The 19,696-nt window shown below is 43.9% G+C and overlaps 1 protein-coding gene across 2 annotated transcripts in view; it reads right to left on the reverse strand.

Moving 5' to 3' along the window:
- The window catches only part of SGPL1 (sphingosine-1-phosphate lyase 1), a 32,136-nt gene extending 12,855 nt beyond the window's left edge, over positions 1-19,281 (reverse strand). The window contains exons 1-6 of one of the 2 annotated variants that reach the window (XM_075025386.1): positions 19,173-19,281; positions 10,446-10,611; positions 8,408-8,475; positions 6,313-6,460; positions 4,580-4,659; positions 2,931-3,059 (exon numbers count right to left, since the gene is read on the reverse strand). In XM_075025386.1, coding sequence (XP_074881487.1) covers positions 2,931-3,059; positions 4,580-4,659; positions 6,313-6,460; positions 8,408-8,475; positions 10,446-10,611; positions 19,173-19,175 — 594 coding nt within the window. In that variant the 5' untranslated portion in view covers positions 19,176-19,281. Of the gene's footprint in view, positions 1-2,930; positions 3,060-4,579; positions 4,660-6,312; positions 6,461-8,407; positions 8,476-10,445; positions 10,612-19,172 lie in introns of those variants that run through there. The other variant, XM_075025387.1, reaches the window with a different exon arrangement.
- Positions 19,282-19,696: the final 415 nt, after the last annotated feature.

Below are 19,696 nucleotides of genomic sequence, written 5' to 3' on the forward strand. Positions count from 1 at the left end.
CAACTTCTGTAAATAATGCAAGCTGCTCATCTGATTTAACATGCAGAAATCTAAAAAGACGTGTTTCATTTTAGCATTTATTAAACACACCAAAAACCTTCAAAGAGGAAGCAGGGGACTGCCCTCCAGAGATCCTGCTTAGGAAGATGTCCACATGTCACAGGGCAGGACCGTGCAGGGAACCCCAGGCTGCTGAAAGCCCTGGGAACAGTACAAATGTGTCACTGTGCTGCTTTTCCCAGACTGAGCACTAGAGTATTAGCCCCAAAAAGCGCTGTTCAGAGCACAAAGGAAGTGAAATTGCCTCACTGAGAAGCACACACAGAAACTTTTGGTGTTTTGCACATAGTGTAGCCACAGATACACTCTCCAGAAACACCAACAAGCTCCATCTGCCTTCAGGGACCATCAACAGGCACCAACAAAATCAGACAAGCAGTCCCAGCTGCTTAAATCAGGTTAGTAAATCCAGTGGACAGGGACCTGGCACTAAGACACACTACTGCTCAGAGATGGCAGTGATGAAATTCAGGAAAAAAAGGCATTTGTTTTAGTTTTCAACACTGCAAAAGTTGAATCGAGTAAACCAGAAGCCTTCTCAGTAGAAAAAGCCAGCAGCACCTCCTGAACAGATCAATTTAAAGATAACTCACAGCATTGCACCCTCCCTGGTTTAGCCATCTCTGTTTTACAGCCTCACTGGTCACCAAAGCGTAACTGCAGCAGCCTGAGCAACCAACTATAGCAGGGGCTTCCAGAGACAGAAAGCATAGCATCAGTTTGAAAAAATGCTCTTTTTAAATGACTTCGTAACTGTCCAAGCCTCCAGAAATAATTCTGAAATGTTAATGCTGTTTTGGGGAGAAGGAAATAAGGAAGGTCTTTGAGCCCAACTACTTAAAGAGCATGTGACCTCCACGTATCCACCTACATCTCTCCATCAATGATTAGCAACTCTGTACACTTCACAGTCAGGAAGGGCAATGTGGGAGGAAGACAAGAAGTCCACTGGAGAGGCTTGTTTGGACAAGATAATTACAGGGATGCAATTAATCTTCTGTTTCCAGCCAATCAACTTCTCAACCCTCCCTCTCACCCTGCAAATCTGACTGTTCAACGAGCTAGAACGTAACTCCATGGCAGGTTGCATGCTTCCCTGTTTGCTTTTCTTCTGTTTGAATCTTAGCCGCAGCTTTGTGGCACAACCCTCAGAAGGGAGGGGAAGACAGAGGGAGAAGAGGGATTCCCCCAGAGAGCATCTGTGGAGTTCTCACATTGGCCGTGACCACTGTCTTATTGGTTTGGAGCAGTTTTTTACCTGTTCTGAACTTTTCCTCTCAAGCAATTCTGCTTTTAAATTTTAGTGAAAGAGCACACAGGGCCAAGGTTGACACTTGTACAACACATGGTTTACGTAACAAAAACTGAACACACGTGTTGCAGGCTTCAGCAAGGAAAGCTCTCCAAGCATATGGTAAGCGTCACAGAGCTATCTGACTGTTGTATCAATTGACATCTCAACTGTTGATAAAGACGAGTTTCAACAGCTCAACTGTTGATAAAGATGAGTTTCAACAGCTTTAGACCCAGCCTATTCCCTAATCCAGGGATAATCTCACCAGTGTTCTCAGTACTGCAAACCAGAAAGGAGATGAGGTGAGGTTAAATGCTTTTTATAAGCAAAGAGGCACATTCCTTCTCTAAACTTGAAGGTGGCACAAGGAATACAGTTCTGAGAAGACAAGTCAGGTCACAGGGTGCAATCTCCTGCTATCAAAGGCAATCCCATTTTATACTCCCAGACACTGTACAGTCAGGTTTCATCTTCAATCCGGTGGAGTTTGGTCCCAGCAACACCTATTATACGGCTACTCCAGTACTTACCTCCTTAACACAACCAAGCCTCCAACTATCAGATTAAGCCCATTCAAGGCCAGTTCACCTCCCAAGTTCATAAGTCAGCACTACCTTCCCATACTGATCTTCAGCCGTGGCTGGCCTTCTCCCTCCCTAGCATCAGCTCATGCCCAGTCTCTGAAAAATCTCATCTGGATTCTTCTCATAAATGGAACAACTTCTTCACAAGTTGTTGAGCAGCCTGCTCACCAGCTGCACCTGACCACCATGCTAGGAGATAAGACCTTGCTGTCCCATGCACCATGTAAACAGGAAGAGAATTTGGCCTAAGGAATTCAGGATCCTTACCAAAAAGGTAAAGCAAGAGAGAGGAGTGTAAGAAGCCATGGCTTATTTTTATAACAATAGCTCACCATGCAACTTCCTATCTTTTGCTCTTTGACCAACTCTGAAAGCATCAGTTTAGGAACACACATCTGGACTCTTGCTAGGAACTCTATCAAGGCTTTAAAACTGGTTTCTACCATAGTACACTAGAAGGTCACAAAAGCCTGGAAAGACAGCTTTCCAGCTGGACAGATGACAATACATACCATGCCTGCTTGATCACCAACATTTCAAGCTGCTTGTTGGTGACTAGCCAGCCAGCTGGCCTTGTCCTCAATCTTAGCATTTTGGCAGGCTCACAGATTTCCAGTTCAGAGATTAAAACTGAGGGGAGATACTCAAAGTGACACTGCTCTGTTCACTGTCCCCCACTGACAGCCAGCCAGGCTACATTACACTGGTTCTCTTTTCCAACTGCCATCAAGCCTGTATCATTTAAGAGTGTGAAAAAGCGCTGAAGTAAATGGTCTTGGCTAGAGAACTACTTCCCTGAGTTAAATTGTCTCTCAAAGCTTCACCAAGAAGAGCAATTAGCAACTGTCTTCCATATAGCTATGCTGGCGTGGCACACACCAGAATGTGCTTGACCTCAGTCTCAGATGGATAGCAGAGGGTGCGCTTGCACACCTGACACAAGTCAGAAATATCCAAAATGTTCAGAGGACACTTGAAGACAGGCTACTTACAGCACCACAAGAGTTGGGGCCCCCATTGAAGAGCGTACAGGCAATCCTCACTACTTCCGCTTCCATCTTCCTCAAACCAGGGAATATATCTGGATGGAGAGGATTACTCCAGGCAAACTCTTCATACACCTTCAGAAAACAAAGGCAGAAAGTTAGCCTTGCCGATGAAGCACCGGATTACCAGTGCAGATTTGAGAACTCACCATACACACTGTATAAGCAAATTAGCTGCATTTAGCTGTAACAATACTGCAGAGCTAACTGGACTTAACTGCTGCTGCAAGTAAATACTACAAGCTGTGAAGCTATGGCTGAGGGGTTAAAAAAATAATAAAATTTGTTTTTCTAGGGCATTCTGGCCTCTGGAGTGATTCTACAACATAGCAATATTTATTGTTGTAAAGACAGGCTTAATCATTTACCTATTTTAAAAAAAGAACACAATATGCACCCTGTGATTGCTTTACAGAAAGCAGGCCAAAAAATTTACTTTGCAAAACTAGTTTTCAAGTTTACTATTAAAGGGGAATTCTGAAGCAGCTAGAAAAGCACAAATGCCCACCCACACCACAACAAAAGTGGCTGTGGAAACCAGTATTTCATGCTTGTTCTGCAACCGTGGACTCACAGGATAAGGCTGGAACAGGCCAGTTCCGACCTCCTGCAGTCGAGATCAAAAAGCAACTGCAGGGATGTTAAAAGAAATACAGAAGAATAAACCAGCGAATAATCAGCACAAACAGAGGGAATGTTTCCACAACACTCAATCCAAGCTGAGGCCCCTCAAGAAAGGCTGCTCTGAGCTTTATGTTTCCCCAGAGTGGCAAAGAAAATGTCAACACGCAGAAGAAAACAGCAATAGCAACCACCAAACAGGGCTCATTACAGCTGTTATAAAAGCTGTTCCCAGGAGCAAGAAGGCTAGACTTCCCTTTCTAGCAAAAAACCTCTTGAAGTAGGTATTTTTGAAAACAGACCTTTGGGCTGTTTAGGTTATTTTCCAATCTTCTCAAAGGGAAAAGTTCCTGAGTAGGTAAACAGACCTAACAAAGACACCACTGAAGCATGCCAGTGCTCCGTTGTTGTAAGATTTGGACTGCACAGTAATGCCAAAAAACATTTTACAAACTTCTTTTTTGCTTAAACCAAGAGGAATTCAGTTTTGCTCAGTGAAGCTGTTCCAGTCCAAAGGTCCCACAGCCTCTCAGTATCAGGCCGGCCAAGGATGCTTTCACTCCAGCCTGCAGCAAAGGCACATCTGTCAGGGGCTTGCTGAAGCTGATCTATGGCAATTTTATGCCTCCTACCATTCCCTGAATTAGAAGGTCAGTACCAGTTTCCAGTTCACTTGTAACCAGCTTCTTACTTTCCTACTCAAAACAACATCTCATGTGATTGGATCCTAGCTATCTCTATACTGTGTTTTCTCAGGGACAGTCACTTGGCTAGCTTTACACTGCCCAAGTGCTTTCCTAATAATTCCCCTTCCACCTACATCTACCCTAGGCTCTGTCTCCATAGTTGGGCAGCCTTAGTTTTAGATCTTCCTTATTTATTTTCAAAGACGCTGGAACAGTGTTGAGGGGTTTCTGGTCACCCTGAAGATGCTAAGGATATCTGCAAAGATGCAAAGTTAGACTGCACTTTACCTTCACTAGCAGTCGGGTGAGTTTCTCTTCACCACTGTACACAGTCCCAGAGACTTTCCCATCCTGCCAACGTACATCTCCTGAAAGAGGAAGCGCACACTGCTGGCAAACACAGCCATTCTCAGAAAGCATGTAGAAGTGCAGAGAAGTCCCCTCACCAGTTCTGCAGATGAGGATTCAGCTTCTGAGATTTCACTGATGAGGAACAAGTATGATTTTTGTGCCACAGAGGTAGCTGTGTGTGACACTAAGCCTCTGGCATCATGTATCCCATGAACTTTGCAAACTGCAAGCGAATGATGACTAAAGAGTCAGCACATAAACAACATCTAGCTGCAGCAAGCAGTTATATTAATATGTAATCCACTTAATTCCCACTCAGTCTCCCCAAACTGCTGTCCAACCAACTGAACTCTAAAGTGGCTAAAGTTAAAACCACTTTCAAAGAGCACCCATCACCACTGTAAGCTGAGAAGAGACAGGAAGGCCAAGCTTGTATTGCTAAAACCTACAATGCCGGGTGCCTCAATTGAATTTCACCTAAAACAGTATACTGCTGAAGCTTTAACGTATGAGGGCAGGTGGATGGAACAGCATCAGCAGCACACCCTGTTGAAAAGTGTTTCAACCCACTGTCCAGCATGATGGTACTTAACCAAGTAACCTTCTGGGTCCATACACCATGGCAGTGTATCTCCACTTGTTTGATTATTTGCTCCCTCTGCTAACTGTTAGCCTCCTTCTCAAAACTCAATGGCGTCAGCTTCACAAGCATATTTAAGATGAACATAGTCACAATCCAACCGTCATTTCCAAGTAACTTTCAAAGGGGAGTATATGTGTGTGGGAAGGAGGGGACCATAGGAAAAGAAAAAAGGAAAGAGCAACCCAGTGAAGGTAGGAAGTAATCATGAGGGAAAACACAGACAGAAGTTACATAAGCAATACATAAAAGTAAAAAAGAAGGAAGTTGTTATAGGACACTCGACTGCAAAAGTGTTTGTTTCTGCATTTGGAGTAGGTGCACTGTTCTAGCAGAAAATTCAAGGCACTTCTCAAATTTGGGATAGGAGCAGGTCAGTCATATCTTCTCCTCTGGACAGCAAGTCACCCAAATTTGCTCATTAGGAGTAATAGGTACACGAATCAGGGTGGAGATATTTACATGAGTGAGACAACTCAAATTAAGTTTCAGACACTGTTTATGTGGACTCAAACCAGGAGAGCATTATCATGACTTTGCCTTCCATAAATGGCATTTTCAAGGCGCAAACCATTATGACTTTGATTAAGAGAGACAGTCTTGGAAATTCCCTAAAAATCCTGCTTGGAAGTTTGGGGGTTTTTATTATGAGTATTCCCTGGGGCTTCACAGAAAATAAATTTCTGTTAAAAGTCAAACTTTGAGGCCACTGCTCAGAAATGTAATCAAAAATGCATTCAAATAACTTCTTCCACATTTCTCGGCTCTCCCATCATCAGTCTCAAATTCTTGGGGAAGGAACAGAATTTCAATGTAAATACCCAAATACATTATTAGAAGTCATGAATACTGATCTTAGTCACTTCCAGAAGGAAAACAGACAAAAATTTGCAAGCAAAGAACATCAGGGAGGAAATATTTAAGATGAAACCATTAGCAGGAGTCATTAGAACTCATTTAAGAGAGTAAGTCTGATGTTAGGTCTATGAAACAGACCCACCTCTGCTGCAGTACAGACTCACATTCATACCTTTTGAGCTGTACTCTTTCATCTTCTCTAGTACTTCAGGCTGGCTCATGCCTCGTTCCGGCAGTGCTTTGATATAATCCTTTTCATCTTTCAGGAAGGATAAACTGGAAGTGACATCATTCAAGGCTTCATCAATCTTCTTTTGAATCTAAAAAGAAAGGAAAATCCTATCAACAATAGCGCTGGCCATATCACAAATAATTGTTGAGTGCATGCAAGATTGAACTCACTAGCTACATCCATATTATTGAGCAGAATAGATAGGAACTGTTTCAGCTCTATCACGAAAAAGCATAGCAGAGTTCACAGCCACACAGTTCAACTCCTCCTTCCTACCAACCTCTCCCTCCAAAACCAAGCTGCCTGGAATAGTGAACTGGCATACACTAGTCCCTAAACCACATTGGGAATTGCCTGCAGGAATGGTAGCTGGCACAGCCCGGAACTGTGCCAAGTAACCCGTGTAGGTGACTGCAGAGTGGCACTTGGGCCACTGCTTGGCTGCATTTCATTTAACAGCACAGACACCACCAGCACAATGTTCAGACAGAGTATGTTCTTTACTGGGTATCGATGAGCAGTGGGAGCTTTGAGCCCCTTAACGCTTGAGAAAACAAAGCTCAAGGCAAAAATACTGCATTTTTATCCCTTTTAAGTCAGTTTTTAATTTGTAGAAGTCTTCAGATGCGTTCTGTTTTGCACCTTGTCTCTCCTGCCACCATACACACAGTTTAGAAACTCCAGAAAATAGAAACAATAAAAAAATCTCCACTACAGACACAGTTAGGAGATTTCTTTCTTCCCACCCACACCTTATACTCAAGCAGGCCCAGACCTCTTATCATAGCACATTCCAAAGTAGACACTCTTCTTCCAGGCAACACAGGTGTTGGGATATCATCAGCTTTAAAGACTTTTGGACATTGGAATGCCTCAAAGTCAAGGCCTCCTGTAAGCAACTGATAGGTTGTCAGGTATCAGCCTACCAAAGAGTAGAAAGAGTACACAGATAGGACACACCAGGAGTCCCCTGGCACAGGAGAGCTTAACAGCGCTAGCCCTGAGAAGGTTAAGTCTGGACAAAATAGGGACTGTATACAAGGGGCCAAAAGGTGTCCTTTTCTAACAGGCCAACAAAAAAATACAAGCAGAAGAGAACAACTCATTAATTCACCTGATCAAGGACTACTCAAGTCAGAAGGTGAAAGCTGGGGCATTTAACATGACATACAGGGGGGATGCTAGGCCCTTCCAGAGGGCTGGGGAGAAACTGGGGAACCACCTGTCCGTGGCAAAAGGAAAAAGTTCCTCTTTGCTACTCTCATTTGATAAAATTGCCTATAACAATCCTGACCCCATGAATCAATGTGTAAATATGCCAACACATCAAGCAGAAAGAACTGCAATCAAGTGCAATACCATCATTTACTAGGTAAAATAAACCAAGCTGTGCATTTCTCGATCATTAAGTCATTAACGTGCTAACGCATGCCGACATTTGTAGTTTCAAGTTTTTATGAAAAAAAAAAAAAAAAAAAAAACAACATCTCCCAAACACTAAAGCTTGTCTTGTTTTAATGATTACACAAACTTCCAATATCTTTGTGCTATAATGCTAATAGGTATCTGAACTCTAAACTAATCATCGGAATAAAAAAATTATCCTTCCATGTTGCACAACAAACACATGGCTATCTCACACTTGCTCAAGAATAAGACATTGTTTCAGAAGAACAACTCAAGTTCAATTCTGTCCCCTTCTTCCATAAATAAAAATATTTTCTTAAAATCTAACAACAAGGAAATGTTACTGGAAAACTCTGTAACCACATTCACTAATTCTTGGTTAAAAAAAGAAAAAAAAAAAAAGGCAGCATCCTCATTTTATGAGAATGATACTATGACAAAAAGACTAGGTAGAAATTATCTCTTTCATTAAACCAGGTGTCAGCAGAAGACCTTCCAGATCTATATCCTTGGATCATTATGATCACAGTAACGTGACAACAAAGATGCACAGAAGTTCTCAGAGAGTGCTATGCAGGTTGAAACAAGGACCTGACATAATATTAAGAAAAGTTGTTCAAATACTTACTATAGCCCCAATAAACGGCATTTTTCTCAGTAGTTTAAAGAACTTTTTTTTAGTTCGGGATGTTAAACCTGAAAGACAAAAGTCAGAAATTAACCTAAGATGACTCCAGAAACAAAAAAAATGGACTCAGAGCACAATACTTCTGATACAGCCCATGACACCGGCTCAGTATTTCTGATCCAAGCTAAAGTAACACAGTGACCAAGGGGACATGGTGAGACAGATGTGCATACCAAAGAGCAAGGTTCAGAAGTGGACCATGCTACAGAAACATCTGGCTTGCAGAACAGTAGCCATCTATGGGAATCAATAATTTGACTCGTTTTCTTACTTATAAGGGAATTTGCACACACATGGGGAATTTTACAGGAAAGAGAGGGATTTTAGGATTCACTAACAGTAAGGTCTCCAGCAAAAAGGGAAAAAAACTTTTTGAAATTATTTTCTGCCTCTTCAAACCAGAATAGTACTGTAACATGAAAACACTCAGCAACATGAAACCGGCTCCCAAATCAAAGGAGGAAATAGTACTTCAGCCATAACGTGACAAGGACTGGCCTGGTGTCTGGCCATCTGATATAGGAAACGGGTGATGCAACGGGAAGCGACTCAGGGGAAGGGGACAGACAGAGGGAAGAGCAGAAATTCCACCACAGCCCAAATACTGAAATGAGAGAAGCCACTGATGACAAACACCGGAAAACTCCTGGGGTGGCTCTAAAGGCAGGAATGAAAGCAGGATGACACAGATGCTTTATAGCCACCAAAAATGCTTTTGAGTCCTACAGGCATTTCAATTGAGCACCAGCAGTTACAGGACATTTACATCAAAAAATAACTAAACAAACTTTAAAAATCAACCATTTTAGGACTTTGCAATTTTATCTACATTTCCCCCCCCCAATTCATGTATATATATCACTTCATATATATTTTGAAAAGCTACATAAGGACAGTAATTGCAGTCTGGCACATTCTGTAGCAAACACTAGTTAACACTTTGGCAATAACATTTCTGTTGCGCATTTCAGTGTGAGCACTCTTTCATTAATACCTTCCACAGCGAGAGAAGACTGCAAACTCCTGAAAAATTCAGACAATCTAATCAGATCTTATAACAGCTAGTCAATAAAAAAACAAAACTGTGCAACAGTACAAATACTAGCCAAGAAGCTAACATAACCCTATGCTGAGCAAAACCTTCATACCATTTTGTTCCTTCCATAGACGTTCCCACTACTCAGCTACTCCCATCTTTAAAAAGAAAAAATGCTGATTGAGGAACAGAGAGGCACAGAAGTAAACATCAAGTTAAAAACTTGGCTTTTAACAAACTGCCACTGGAGTGTAACCCTAAGGCCTGTGGGAACTGAAAAGCAGCATGTTCTCTTCTGAAGGCGAGGTAGTTATCTTTGACCATCAGACGGAAAACTGCAGGTCCATCAAGAGAGATCCCACTGAAGAGCTGTCAACATCAGAAACTACTCAAAACAGGAAGATGCTCCAGGAAAAAAAAAATAAATTAAAAAAATCCACACAACACCACCACATGCAATTATCTTGAACATCCTGAGGATGAAACATGTCTCCAACACTGAATCAAAAGCATGTCTCCTCCCCCAGGAGGAAGGGAAACAATCAAGAGCAAGACTTATCCAGACACTTTGCACCAGTGACTAAGTTCACAAGAACCCAGCTCTCAGATAAATTTTCCCAGGTTTTGAGCAAGAAGAGAGTGTTGCAACAAGTAAATAGTTTAGCCAAAAGCAAAAGGGAGACAAGAGGAAGGGAAGGAGATGCAGATGCGTTCCAGGCTGGCCTACCGCACCCTCTGAAGGAATGGCAGGGTTTCATTGATCAGACAGGCCTTGACCTTAATTTGGAAGGGGGTTTTGTTAATATTAGTTGACAGCAGAAAGTCAGTTTTAACAAGTGTTTGGCCTTGTTTCATCTTCTTTCCTTCCACTACTTAGGAACAACTCCGTCCCCCTTCCCTTCCCTGCCAAACATAAGAAAATCCCCCACTTCAAGTACTTACTCTCGGACTGGAAGAGGAAGCCATGCAGCCATACACTTACAAGCGTAGAAGAAAACGTCAACCCAACAAGCTGCCAGGGTTCAAGTCCATCACACTGGGCATTCACAAAGCTTGTTGCTTTCTCCCAATACATCTGCAGGATTTCCTTGTAGGGAATAATGGCATCCTGCGCAAAGGAAAACAAGAATGGTATTGAGAAAAGTTCAAATGCACACAAATAGGGCATCAAAACATCTACGAGTTTATTAAAAAGGTGCTTTTCAGTATGCAGACCCCATGCTTTCCTTAATTCCTATAAACAGAACAGGTAGAAGATAGTTGTCATTCACCTTTCCAGTCAAGAGCCACCGATAAAAACCCACATCGTGAAAGACTTCAAATATTCAGAGACAAGTGCCAAGAGCAGACGAGTAAGGTATGCAAGCTTCACAGTCTCAAGACTCATCACCAGATCCTACCACAGCCCAAGAGAAGTAACTGCGTTAATATTTTTTTCCAAGGAATTATCAGGTCGCAAGTGAAGACTGAACTACTACAATACACCTGTAAGAAAGGAAACACCATTCATCAGGTACCACCAAACCAGGTCTATTAAGTGCCTAGGGCTGGATTTTTAAAGATGCAAGTACTGAGCAACTCCTTAAGTTTAAGATCTAATTAGTACATTCCATACAAAGGGAGGATGAAAGAGACAAACACTGCTGCTGCCAAAATAAAAAAAAGAAAACTGTGATGCAATAACAATTACAATGTCAAATTAGCAATTATTGTCAGGACAGAGCCAAGTACCTAATCAATAGCTTCAAAGCAGACTCTCTTCAAGAGTCTCAGAAGAACAGGGTGGGAAAAATTGGATGTGCACAAGGGAAAAAGGCCATTTCCCCCAGTACAATTCTCTGGAAAAAGGTTTCTAGGGATAAGAAGAATCCAGGTAACCACACCTTGTTTGGAGCTATGATCAAAATAAGTATTTGGGGGTTTGTTGTATGTTACAGACAAAAGCTCGTACATTTTACTTCACTTTTTTTAAAGCTTCTTCGGCCGCCCCCAGAGCACTCTTCCAAACCCTTCTTGCCTTTTAACCTACCATCAAGCCTAGTTTTGCCAGGGAGTTTTCTGGGGGGATCTCCAGCGCTACAAAGCTTCACCCTCCAAATGACAGAGTAAGTACATGGAGCCTTTCAGAAGATTTGTTAATAAACCTTGGAAGGAATACATCCTTGATATCTATGCTGTTGTACTCTTGGTGGGGTTAGAGCAATGTGCAAAGATGGATATAAATAAACCACTAAATGAAAAGCTGCTAAAACTTTCCTTCTCAGGACCCTTTACAGATCTCACTTCTGGGTCAAACCAACAACAGAAGCAGCATTTAATTTTATCTTTTAGGTCACCATTAGGGATAACATGTCATTCCAACACAACTGGAGAGGCTACAAACAGCCTAAAAACAGACAAGTTCTTCCAAATAATCAATGGAGGAAGGCAGGATTCCTTACAAAAAAAAGACAACACTAATGAATATTCACTACTTTGGAAAAGCAGTAAACTGCATATAATGTGAGAAAGTTTACAAATATTTAAGCAACCCAAACATAAAGCTAAAAAATTCCAGCAAAACAATACTGTCAACCCATCGCAGAGGACTAATATCAGCCATGTCCCAGCACAGGCTGAAGGGACACAGACTGAACTGGGCAAAATCAGGTCCCCTCATAAGGAGCAGCACTCAGCTATGACAAGTCAAATTAGCACCCATCCGCTTGGCAAAAGGCAATTTAAAAATACACCAGCTACTTCAGCCTTGAAAACAAGGCAGCCACATAAACCGCTGCAATTAGGCAATGTCCTAGCTAATGCCCGGTCCTCAAATCCAGTCACCACAACGCTGATTTAACCCTAGAATTTAAGGGAAGAGCTACCTTTTTCAACTACCCAGAGGTGGTACTTAAGTTTCATCAAGTTTGCACAATTTTCTCTGAAAAAACCCTGGAAAGGAGTGTTTAACCAACAACGATGACTTTGGTTCCTTGCCTAGGAGCTAATGCCAGGATATCATTCGGTTTTGGAACTGCACTTAAAGGATGGAAATGGAGCCACTAATGTGCTGGTGTCTCAATAGCTGTTCTCAACTGATGGCAAGAAAATGCTGCAGCATCAAATATAAAGTGAGTTGTGCTTTTTTTTCCCTGAAGATGGAGGATACTGTAAGCTATAAGCCCAAAATCAAGACGGAACATGACGTTCTAGACAGAAGTCACTTAAGTCAATGGCCAAGTTAAAATAAAATAAATAAATCTGGCAAGAGATTGATCTCACTCTTGGAGAAAGCTCTGGACAGAAGACCCTAGCCAACTGCACATCCTGTTGTCAAATCACACGCTCCCCATCTAAACCACTGAGTTCTGGAGCACATCAGCTCTCCACTGGTATGGGAGGAAAAAATAAGTCAATTTTTCTAGACTCAACCAATACCAGTGGCAAATCTTGCATCCTATCACAAGGATAAGCAAACCCATCAGAAAGACCCTCCTGTTCTCTCTTTCCCAAGAGCCCATCAAACCAGTGCTCTGGTCTGCAAATTCAGGCTGCTTGACTCTGAACTTCAGGTGAACCCAAGCAAAGCGCAGACAGGATGTCTGCGATGCATGACACCACAGTAACCCCAGCACACTGCTCCACAAAAGTATATTCTCAGCCACATTACCAGAAAAAAAGGCTCAGGTGCATAACGAAGACATCACGGATGAATGAGCAACATCCACCTTTCTGCTCTTAGCCTACCACATATGCAAGGCACTGTGCCTCTGGCTCTGCTCACTTTTCCATTACTGAGATGCAAGACAAAATATTTTACCTTAAGTTTTACCACAAGCTAGAATCATGCACGCCAGCACTGATAGATGCTAACTCAATGGTATGTCTAAGTTTTGAAAAAAACAAGAGAAGATTTTCGTTATGTTAAGTCTAAGCCATTGAAGAACTTCTTTCCCTTTCTTGCTTTAAAAAACAATCTGAGATCACTCCACAAAGAATACAGTTTGACAGGGTAAAGTTTTCTCCGTATTTCTCACTTTCTCCTTCTTAAGTCGTTTCATACTTACAAGAGTTTGAAGGGTAAGATAGATCAGTTTAGGAGGATACTAAAAAGAGGGATTAAAAAAACCAGCAAAAATTAGCATGGAAGATGAGTTAGCAATGAAATACAATTTCTCAGCTCCCTGGCTAACTACACAGTCAGTGTTTTTAAAGTGCCTCTTTGCCCCAAAGTATCCAGCAAGATAGGAGAGACCTCTACTTTCTGAATTACTAACTTAATCCTAGAGATGCTAGAGGGCACTCAGAAGGTTGCATTTGAATGTACTCTGGTTTTATTATACCCAACAACATGTGATTGCAGCCTCACTGCTGCAGCCCTACACTGCTTCCTCATTTTACAGGGAGGAGGCAGGGGTAATAAATAGCCTGTGTTCAGCCAAGCCACTTGAATCCCTCTCCCAGCAGCCCTGGAGGAGCTGCTCATAACAGAGTCAAAAACAGGTGGATTTCTTTTTTTCTAATCAACCTCAGGCAAAAGAAACTTTCGTCACATACAATAAGAAGGGATGCACTTTCAGCTTTGCAGGATTATAGCATTCATTCGCCCCTGCTATTACTGCTTCCCAGCTGGGCTAAAAGACAACAAGCTGGCCTGATTTTAAGCCTATCTGCAGGACAGAATTTCATGTAAGACAATAACTTGCTTATTTGTGAAGGCATCAAAAAAAATAAAGGTTTCCCTTCCCATTATAGGAAAGTAGATAAACTGGGTTTATTTCCTTAAAAGAACCTTCCCCCCACAAAAGCTTCACAAGACACAGGATTATTTTAGAAGCCGTTTAAAAGCCCGACTTGCGAGCACGCTGAAAAGCATGGGGGAAAAATCTCCACTAGAGGATTTGTTTTTAATTCTCAGAGCATTAAGACAGACCCAGGTATCAGATAAAATACTAATTGCTATCATTAGGACTTGCAGTGTTCATTTGTACCAATATTAATGCACTCAGCAACCCAAGCAGTTTACATATTGAATTTTTAGCTCCACAGATTAGGAATATACATTCTTAGTACTTTATTTCTAAAAGCCATTAGCTAGCTGAGCAGGTTCCAGGGATAGCACTTATGCCACTACAAAAGAGGACAAATTAACTGCAGTAATGCTCTTCTGTCCCAGATGATAGAAAAGAGGGGGGAAAAAATGCCAAAGCTAACGAGAGCACATTTTGCAGTTTTGCCAGAACAGCATTTCCTCGGCTCTGAGTTTTAGGACTCAAATAAGCCTTAAAAAAAGAGAGAGAGAGAAACAGAAAGGCAATAAACTGGAGGACCTTACACTTTTGTTACAAGTGCCTCCTGCTTCTGACACTGTAAAGTGGAAGCACCATTAAAATTTACCTGTGGGAAGAGTAGGAAAAAAGGTTTTATCAGCAGAATCTTCCTTCACTCAGGAGAGCATTTAAAGTGGGCCACAGAATAAAAGTAGCTTTTAAATGCAAGTTTATTTTAAGCGATAGCTTAAATTTGAGTTTTAAGCTCACTGTGAGAGTAGGAACTGCTAACACCAAACCACATCCTCAGCTTTCACCTGAATCCACACATTTTCCCAAACCAGGGACCCTCTGACCACCTCCCCATGCCCAAACCTTAACATCTGTGTTTGCCATTTGTCTTCCCTCACTTCAGAGCCAATAAACAAGGCGGCATGTCACGCAACTCAGCACGCAGTAAATCAAGGCAGAGAGAGATTGCTCACTGCGACTGCACAAGCTAGGTCAACTCTGATTATGGTAGCGTGCAGAATACAGGTATTGCCACTGTAATTAAGGCCTGTGCTCCTATGCAACAAGTTTTTCCCAGGAGAAGGCTTCCCTACTGAAAATAAACTGCACAAAACCAGCAACGACACAGCAGCTTCATTTATTTTTTTCTGCTCCTAAGAAGAAGGAAGACTTCAATTAGCCATGCCTTAGCTAACACGTTGTTGCCTGTGCAAGCTCTGGCCACAAAAAGCACATCTGACCAGCGTAACTACGCAGCATAACTGGCCTAGCCGCAGGTAAGTACTGGACTTGCAGCCTTCAGCCAGCCAGCTTCCTACCAGAGAGGAGGAATGGGATTGAGCAATGCCACGTCAGCCTTGGATGGTGCTAGTTGCTGCGTGTGCCTGTAGTGTTTTGATTTGCACCCCAGTAATGAGTCTGCTCCTCTGTCCCTCCCTGCCACCCCCAGTGTGACAAATATCTTTACATAAGCACCCAGCAGAGAATATTTGTTAGTCAGCTCCTAATTATAGCTCGAGGTTTGGACTGCATGCTGCAGCCCCTCACCAAAGGATGTGGGCACACAGAGCGATACCAGACACAGGCATGAACCTTTAGACATATGGGCTGAACTACGTGAAAGAAAAACACATTCAGGTCATGCTCACCTTACCACAGCTCCCTGCTACCATCAGTTTCTTCTGGTGGAAAGAAATGCACTGCCATGCTGAAACCTTGCGGGGGGGGTTTCCCCCCATATACAGTGTCTGCAAAATGAATGCACACATACTATCCCACCAACCCTGAGAGTTCAAGGGGAGTGGCTAAACAATGGCTTATTATAGCTTCAGCACAAAAACAAACAAGGCAGCAAGTCAGAGTTAGAGCAGCAGCATCCCAGCTTCCACTGCAGAGAAGGAACATAAAACTGCCAAAACAAGATGGAGAAAGGCTGATGCAAGGTTAAGAAGATGTGCAGACTTACAACAGCCCAAAGGACTCCAAAATCAGGTGCGATTTCAAATTTCATTTAACCCAAAACACGCACAAAATGTTGTTGCCTATCACTCACTTTGCTCACTACAACAAACCAATTTATAAAAGCAAAGTTTCTGCAAACATCTAGGCATGCTCCAGGTAGCACAGATCTCAAATCTCATAAGAAACAGGATTCACTCGATAGATGCCCTACGGGAACCCATTACAGATCTCTTTGTGGGTCACCAGCTCCAAGAAGGTGCAGTTTCTGCAAGGTCCTCTCCCGGCATCCACAATAATTAGGATAAAAGCAGTGCTCAGTTCCCTATGTGCTGGGACTCATCTGGACACATTTGTTCATTCCTCCACTCAGCATCCTCTCAGATGCAGATCACGCAGTCCTTTCCACATGCCTTCTGGAGAACAAAATGGGTATTTATTTGAAACATTTTGCAAGTAGCTCAGTGCCATGCAGAGGTACACGCAGCGTTAAAAGATAAAGTCTTGGCGGGAGCTGTCTGAAAGCAGACAATAGCATGGCAATTGTTCTGGGAACAGGCATTCCCGAACAAAGGCAGCACCAAGACCTGGCACAGCTTCCTAGCAGGGTTATGCAAGCCTCCAACAAAGCCCCCAGTATCAGCACAAACTGAATGCCTCTATTATACATTAAGGGCCCTGTTCCTGGGCAACTTGGACCACAGTGCAAGATCCTCAAAGACTATCTTATCAACACGAACGTGCAAAACTCTTCAGCCCCTGTGATACCTAGTCACATGCCCTTCCTGATACGTGGCACGGATGGACCTAGATGAGCTAGAGGAGGCAAAGGAAATGGAAACGCTCAGAACACAAGGGCTTCCAAGTGACTTTTACCTGCAAATTTCTAGGAAACACAAATCTCTCCTAAAAAAGAATAAAGTCGTACCCCAATCACCACAGCCCACTGCAAAGAGACCAATGCACCTGCCACTACAACATCAATGGACAGAATCCAAATCTCAGTTACACATCGCACTCTAAGGACAACACTAAAAGACACTTCAAAGCCCCTATCGCTACACTAACCAGTAGAGGGCCATAGCCATTTAGCCAGTACACAAACAGATTTCAATACTAAATACTCCAGAAGGAAGGTCTGCTAATACTTGAATGTCTTTGACCACCTGGGACACAGGGTATGAGAGCAATAGTTCTAGGTCAAAAATGCATCACTCCATTTCCAAAAACCAAAGAGTGTGAACAGATCAGGCTTTCTGAAACAACCCTCACTGCACGCCGGGGTCTGTGGTGGGAGACAGCTGGTGCAAGAGGAGACCAGACTGATACTCCCCCTTTTTATTACCAGAACCACATCTTTGGCAGAAGAGACAAGCAGCACCTCAAAATCCTTACTCACAGAAACAGGCTCTACTGAATCGCTTTTGCCAAGAGAATCACAGCAAGGTTTTGATCACTGCCACACCAGTCAAACCACATACAAGCAATAAATGCTGTGATTAGGTTTATCTTAACACCGCCAAACGGTGAAAATATGTGTCAGAGAAATGAAAGGCAAGGAGCAAGACATCATCTCAGCAGACCCCCTCCTGCTCAGGTTAGCAATTCATCTATGACTTCTAAGGGTAGTGAGAGGCTACTTTTAGTAGCCTAGAAGTGCACAGTACATGGTAGAAGCAAGATTTTTCTTCACCTAGGTAAGAAAATTCCCAGTGCCTCGCAATCCCTTTTGCTAAGGTCATGGGAAGAATCGCAGACTAAAACCACAATTTAGGAAAAACGCTATGTATCAGAGAACGCCTCACAGCCCCTGAGTACGCAGCCAACTTTGTTAGCTTTCCAGAAGCCAGGAACCCTGTGCAATAGCTACCGTCTAGCCTAACGAATAAAATAGCAGACCTGCACACGTCTTCCAGACGCAGTAAGTAGCTGTTTTCTCCGCAAAGCCTTGGCACAGAGAGGCTAAGGTGAGAACAGCCTGACCACACAGCATGCTTCCAGCAACCCCAGGCCAGTCTAGACCACACCGTGCACAAGGTGTGCAGTATTTACTGGGTTCCAAATGAGTGAACTTTTGGCAGCTGAAAGCAACCAAAACACAAGCCGTGCAAGCTCTCGATGCTGTCCCACGCTACACGTGCCGGCAGACACGAGGCATGCCATGGGCCCTGCCTTTGTCCCCTACACAGAAGTGGTGACACACTGGCTGGGCACAGCTCCACACCAGCGTGGGAAGAGGAAGCGGCACTTGAGTGTTTGGGCACCCAACAGCTGCTCCCCGTGACCGAGTGGGAAAAAGCAGTCAGCCAGAAATGATGCTATTTCATCTACCACCCAGTAGCAGCCACGATTTCAAGGTACCAGGAAGGGGGGGGAAGGTAGCACCCCTTCCAGGTTTGAGGACTCAGAAAATTCATGCCATACCGCTGCACACCAGAGCCAGCTATATTTCAAGCAATCCCGCTTGCGACTGAAGAGTTTGCTTCTCTACTACTTCTAGCAAAAAAAAAAAAAAGTAAACAGGGTCTCTATTAGCCAGGTAACTTCTAGCAGAGCATCAGGCACCTTCACCAAAAGCCAGAGCAAGCGGAAAATACAACTCCCACCCCACCCCGCCGAAATAAACCCACGGAAAATACCGTTTCTAACCCTCCCTGCCCTGAAACTAGATACCTGTGGGAGACGAGGAAAGCACTGCAGGGCTTGTAAGTGACACACACGCCCCCCATCCCCGTTTTTAGGGGCACGGTTCGGGCCGGGCTCGGCCGCCGGCGGGGGGGTCGGTCAAGCAGCCCCTGAGAGGCGACCGAGACCCCCCTCGCCGGACAAGGCCCCGGCCTCACAGCCTCAGGGCCGGGACAGCGCAGGCCGCAGCGGGACACCCCCATCTCTCACCCCCCCCGTGGAGCGGCCGAGTCAGGGACCCACCACCCCACACCTCCACACTCACCATCGCTGCTCCTGCCGCCTCCTCCTCCTCCTCCTCGGCCTCCCAGGATCCCGGCGCGGCCCCGCTCCTCCCTCAACCCGGCACCGAGATTACCCGGCACCTCCCCGCCGCTCCCTCACCACAGCGCCCCCTGCTGGGCGCGCCGTAGGGCCGCCGGCGCGTGCGAGGCCTGGCTGGAGGCCGCTCCCTCCGTTTCAAGGTTGCCTCATGAGAGGGGGAAAAAAAAACCGCCGTCTTTTAGCTTAAAAAGCCCACAAAAGCGGTTTCTAAGCCTGCCCGGGTCTGAGGAATTGCTTCCTCGCACCACGAGGACCGGGGAAACTTCCCCAGGGAGAGGAGCTCCGGATGATGGCAATTTGGGGAATTAACAAGCGAGCCCTTCTCAGACCTTGAGTCCTAATTAGCTGCTGCAAAGCACGAGGAGGCACCCGGCTTCAAGAGCTTTGCATTAACACAATCATCTTTGTGCATGAAGAATACTTGCTTGGCACGAGATCAGCTGAAGCTGATGAGGCATTTTATTC

This window comes from Buteo buteo, chromosome 4, assembly GCF_964188355.1.
Source record: "Buteo buteo chromosome 4, bButBut1.hap1.1, whole genome shotgun sequence".
NCBI lineage: Eukaryota > Metazoa > Chordata > Aves > Accipitriformes > Accipitridae > Buteo > Buteo buteo.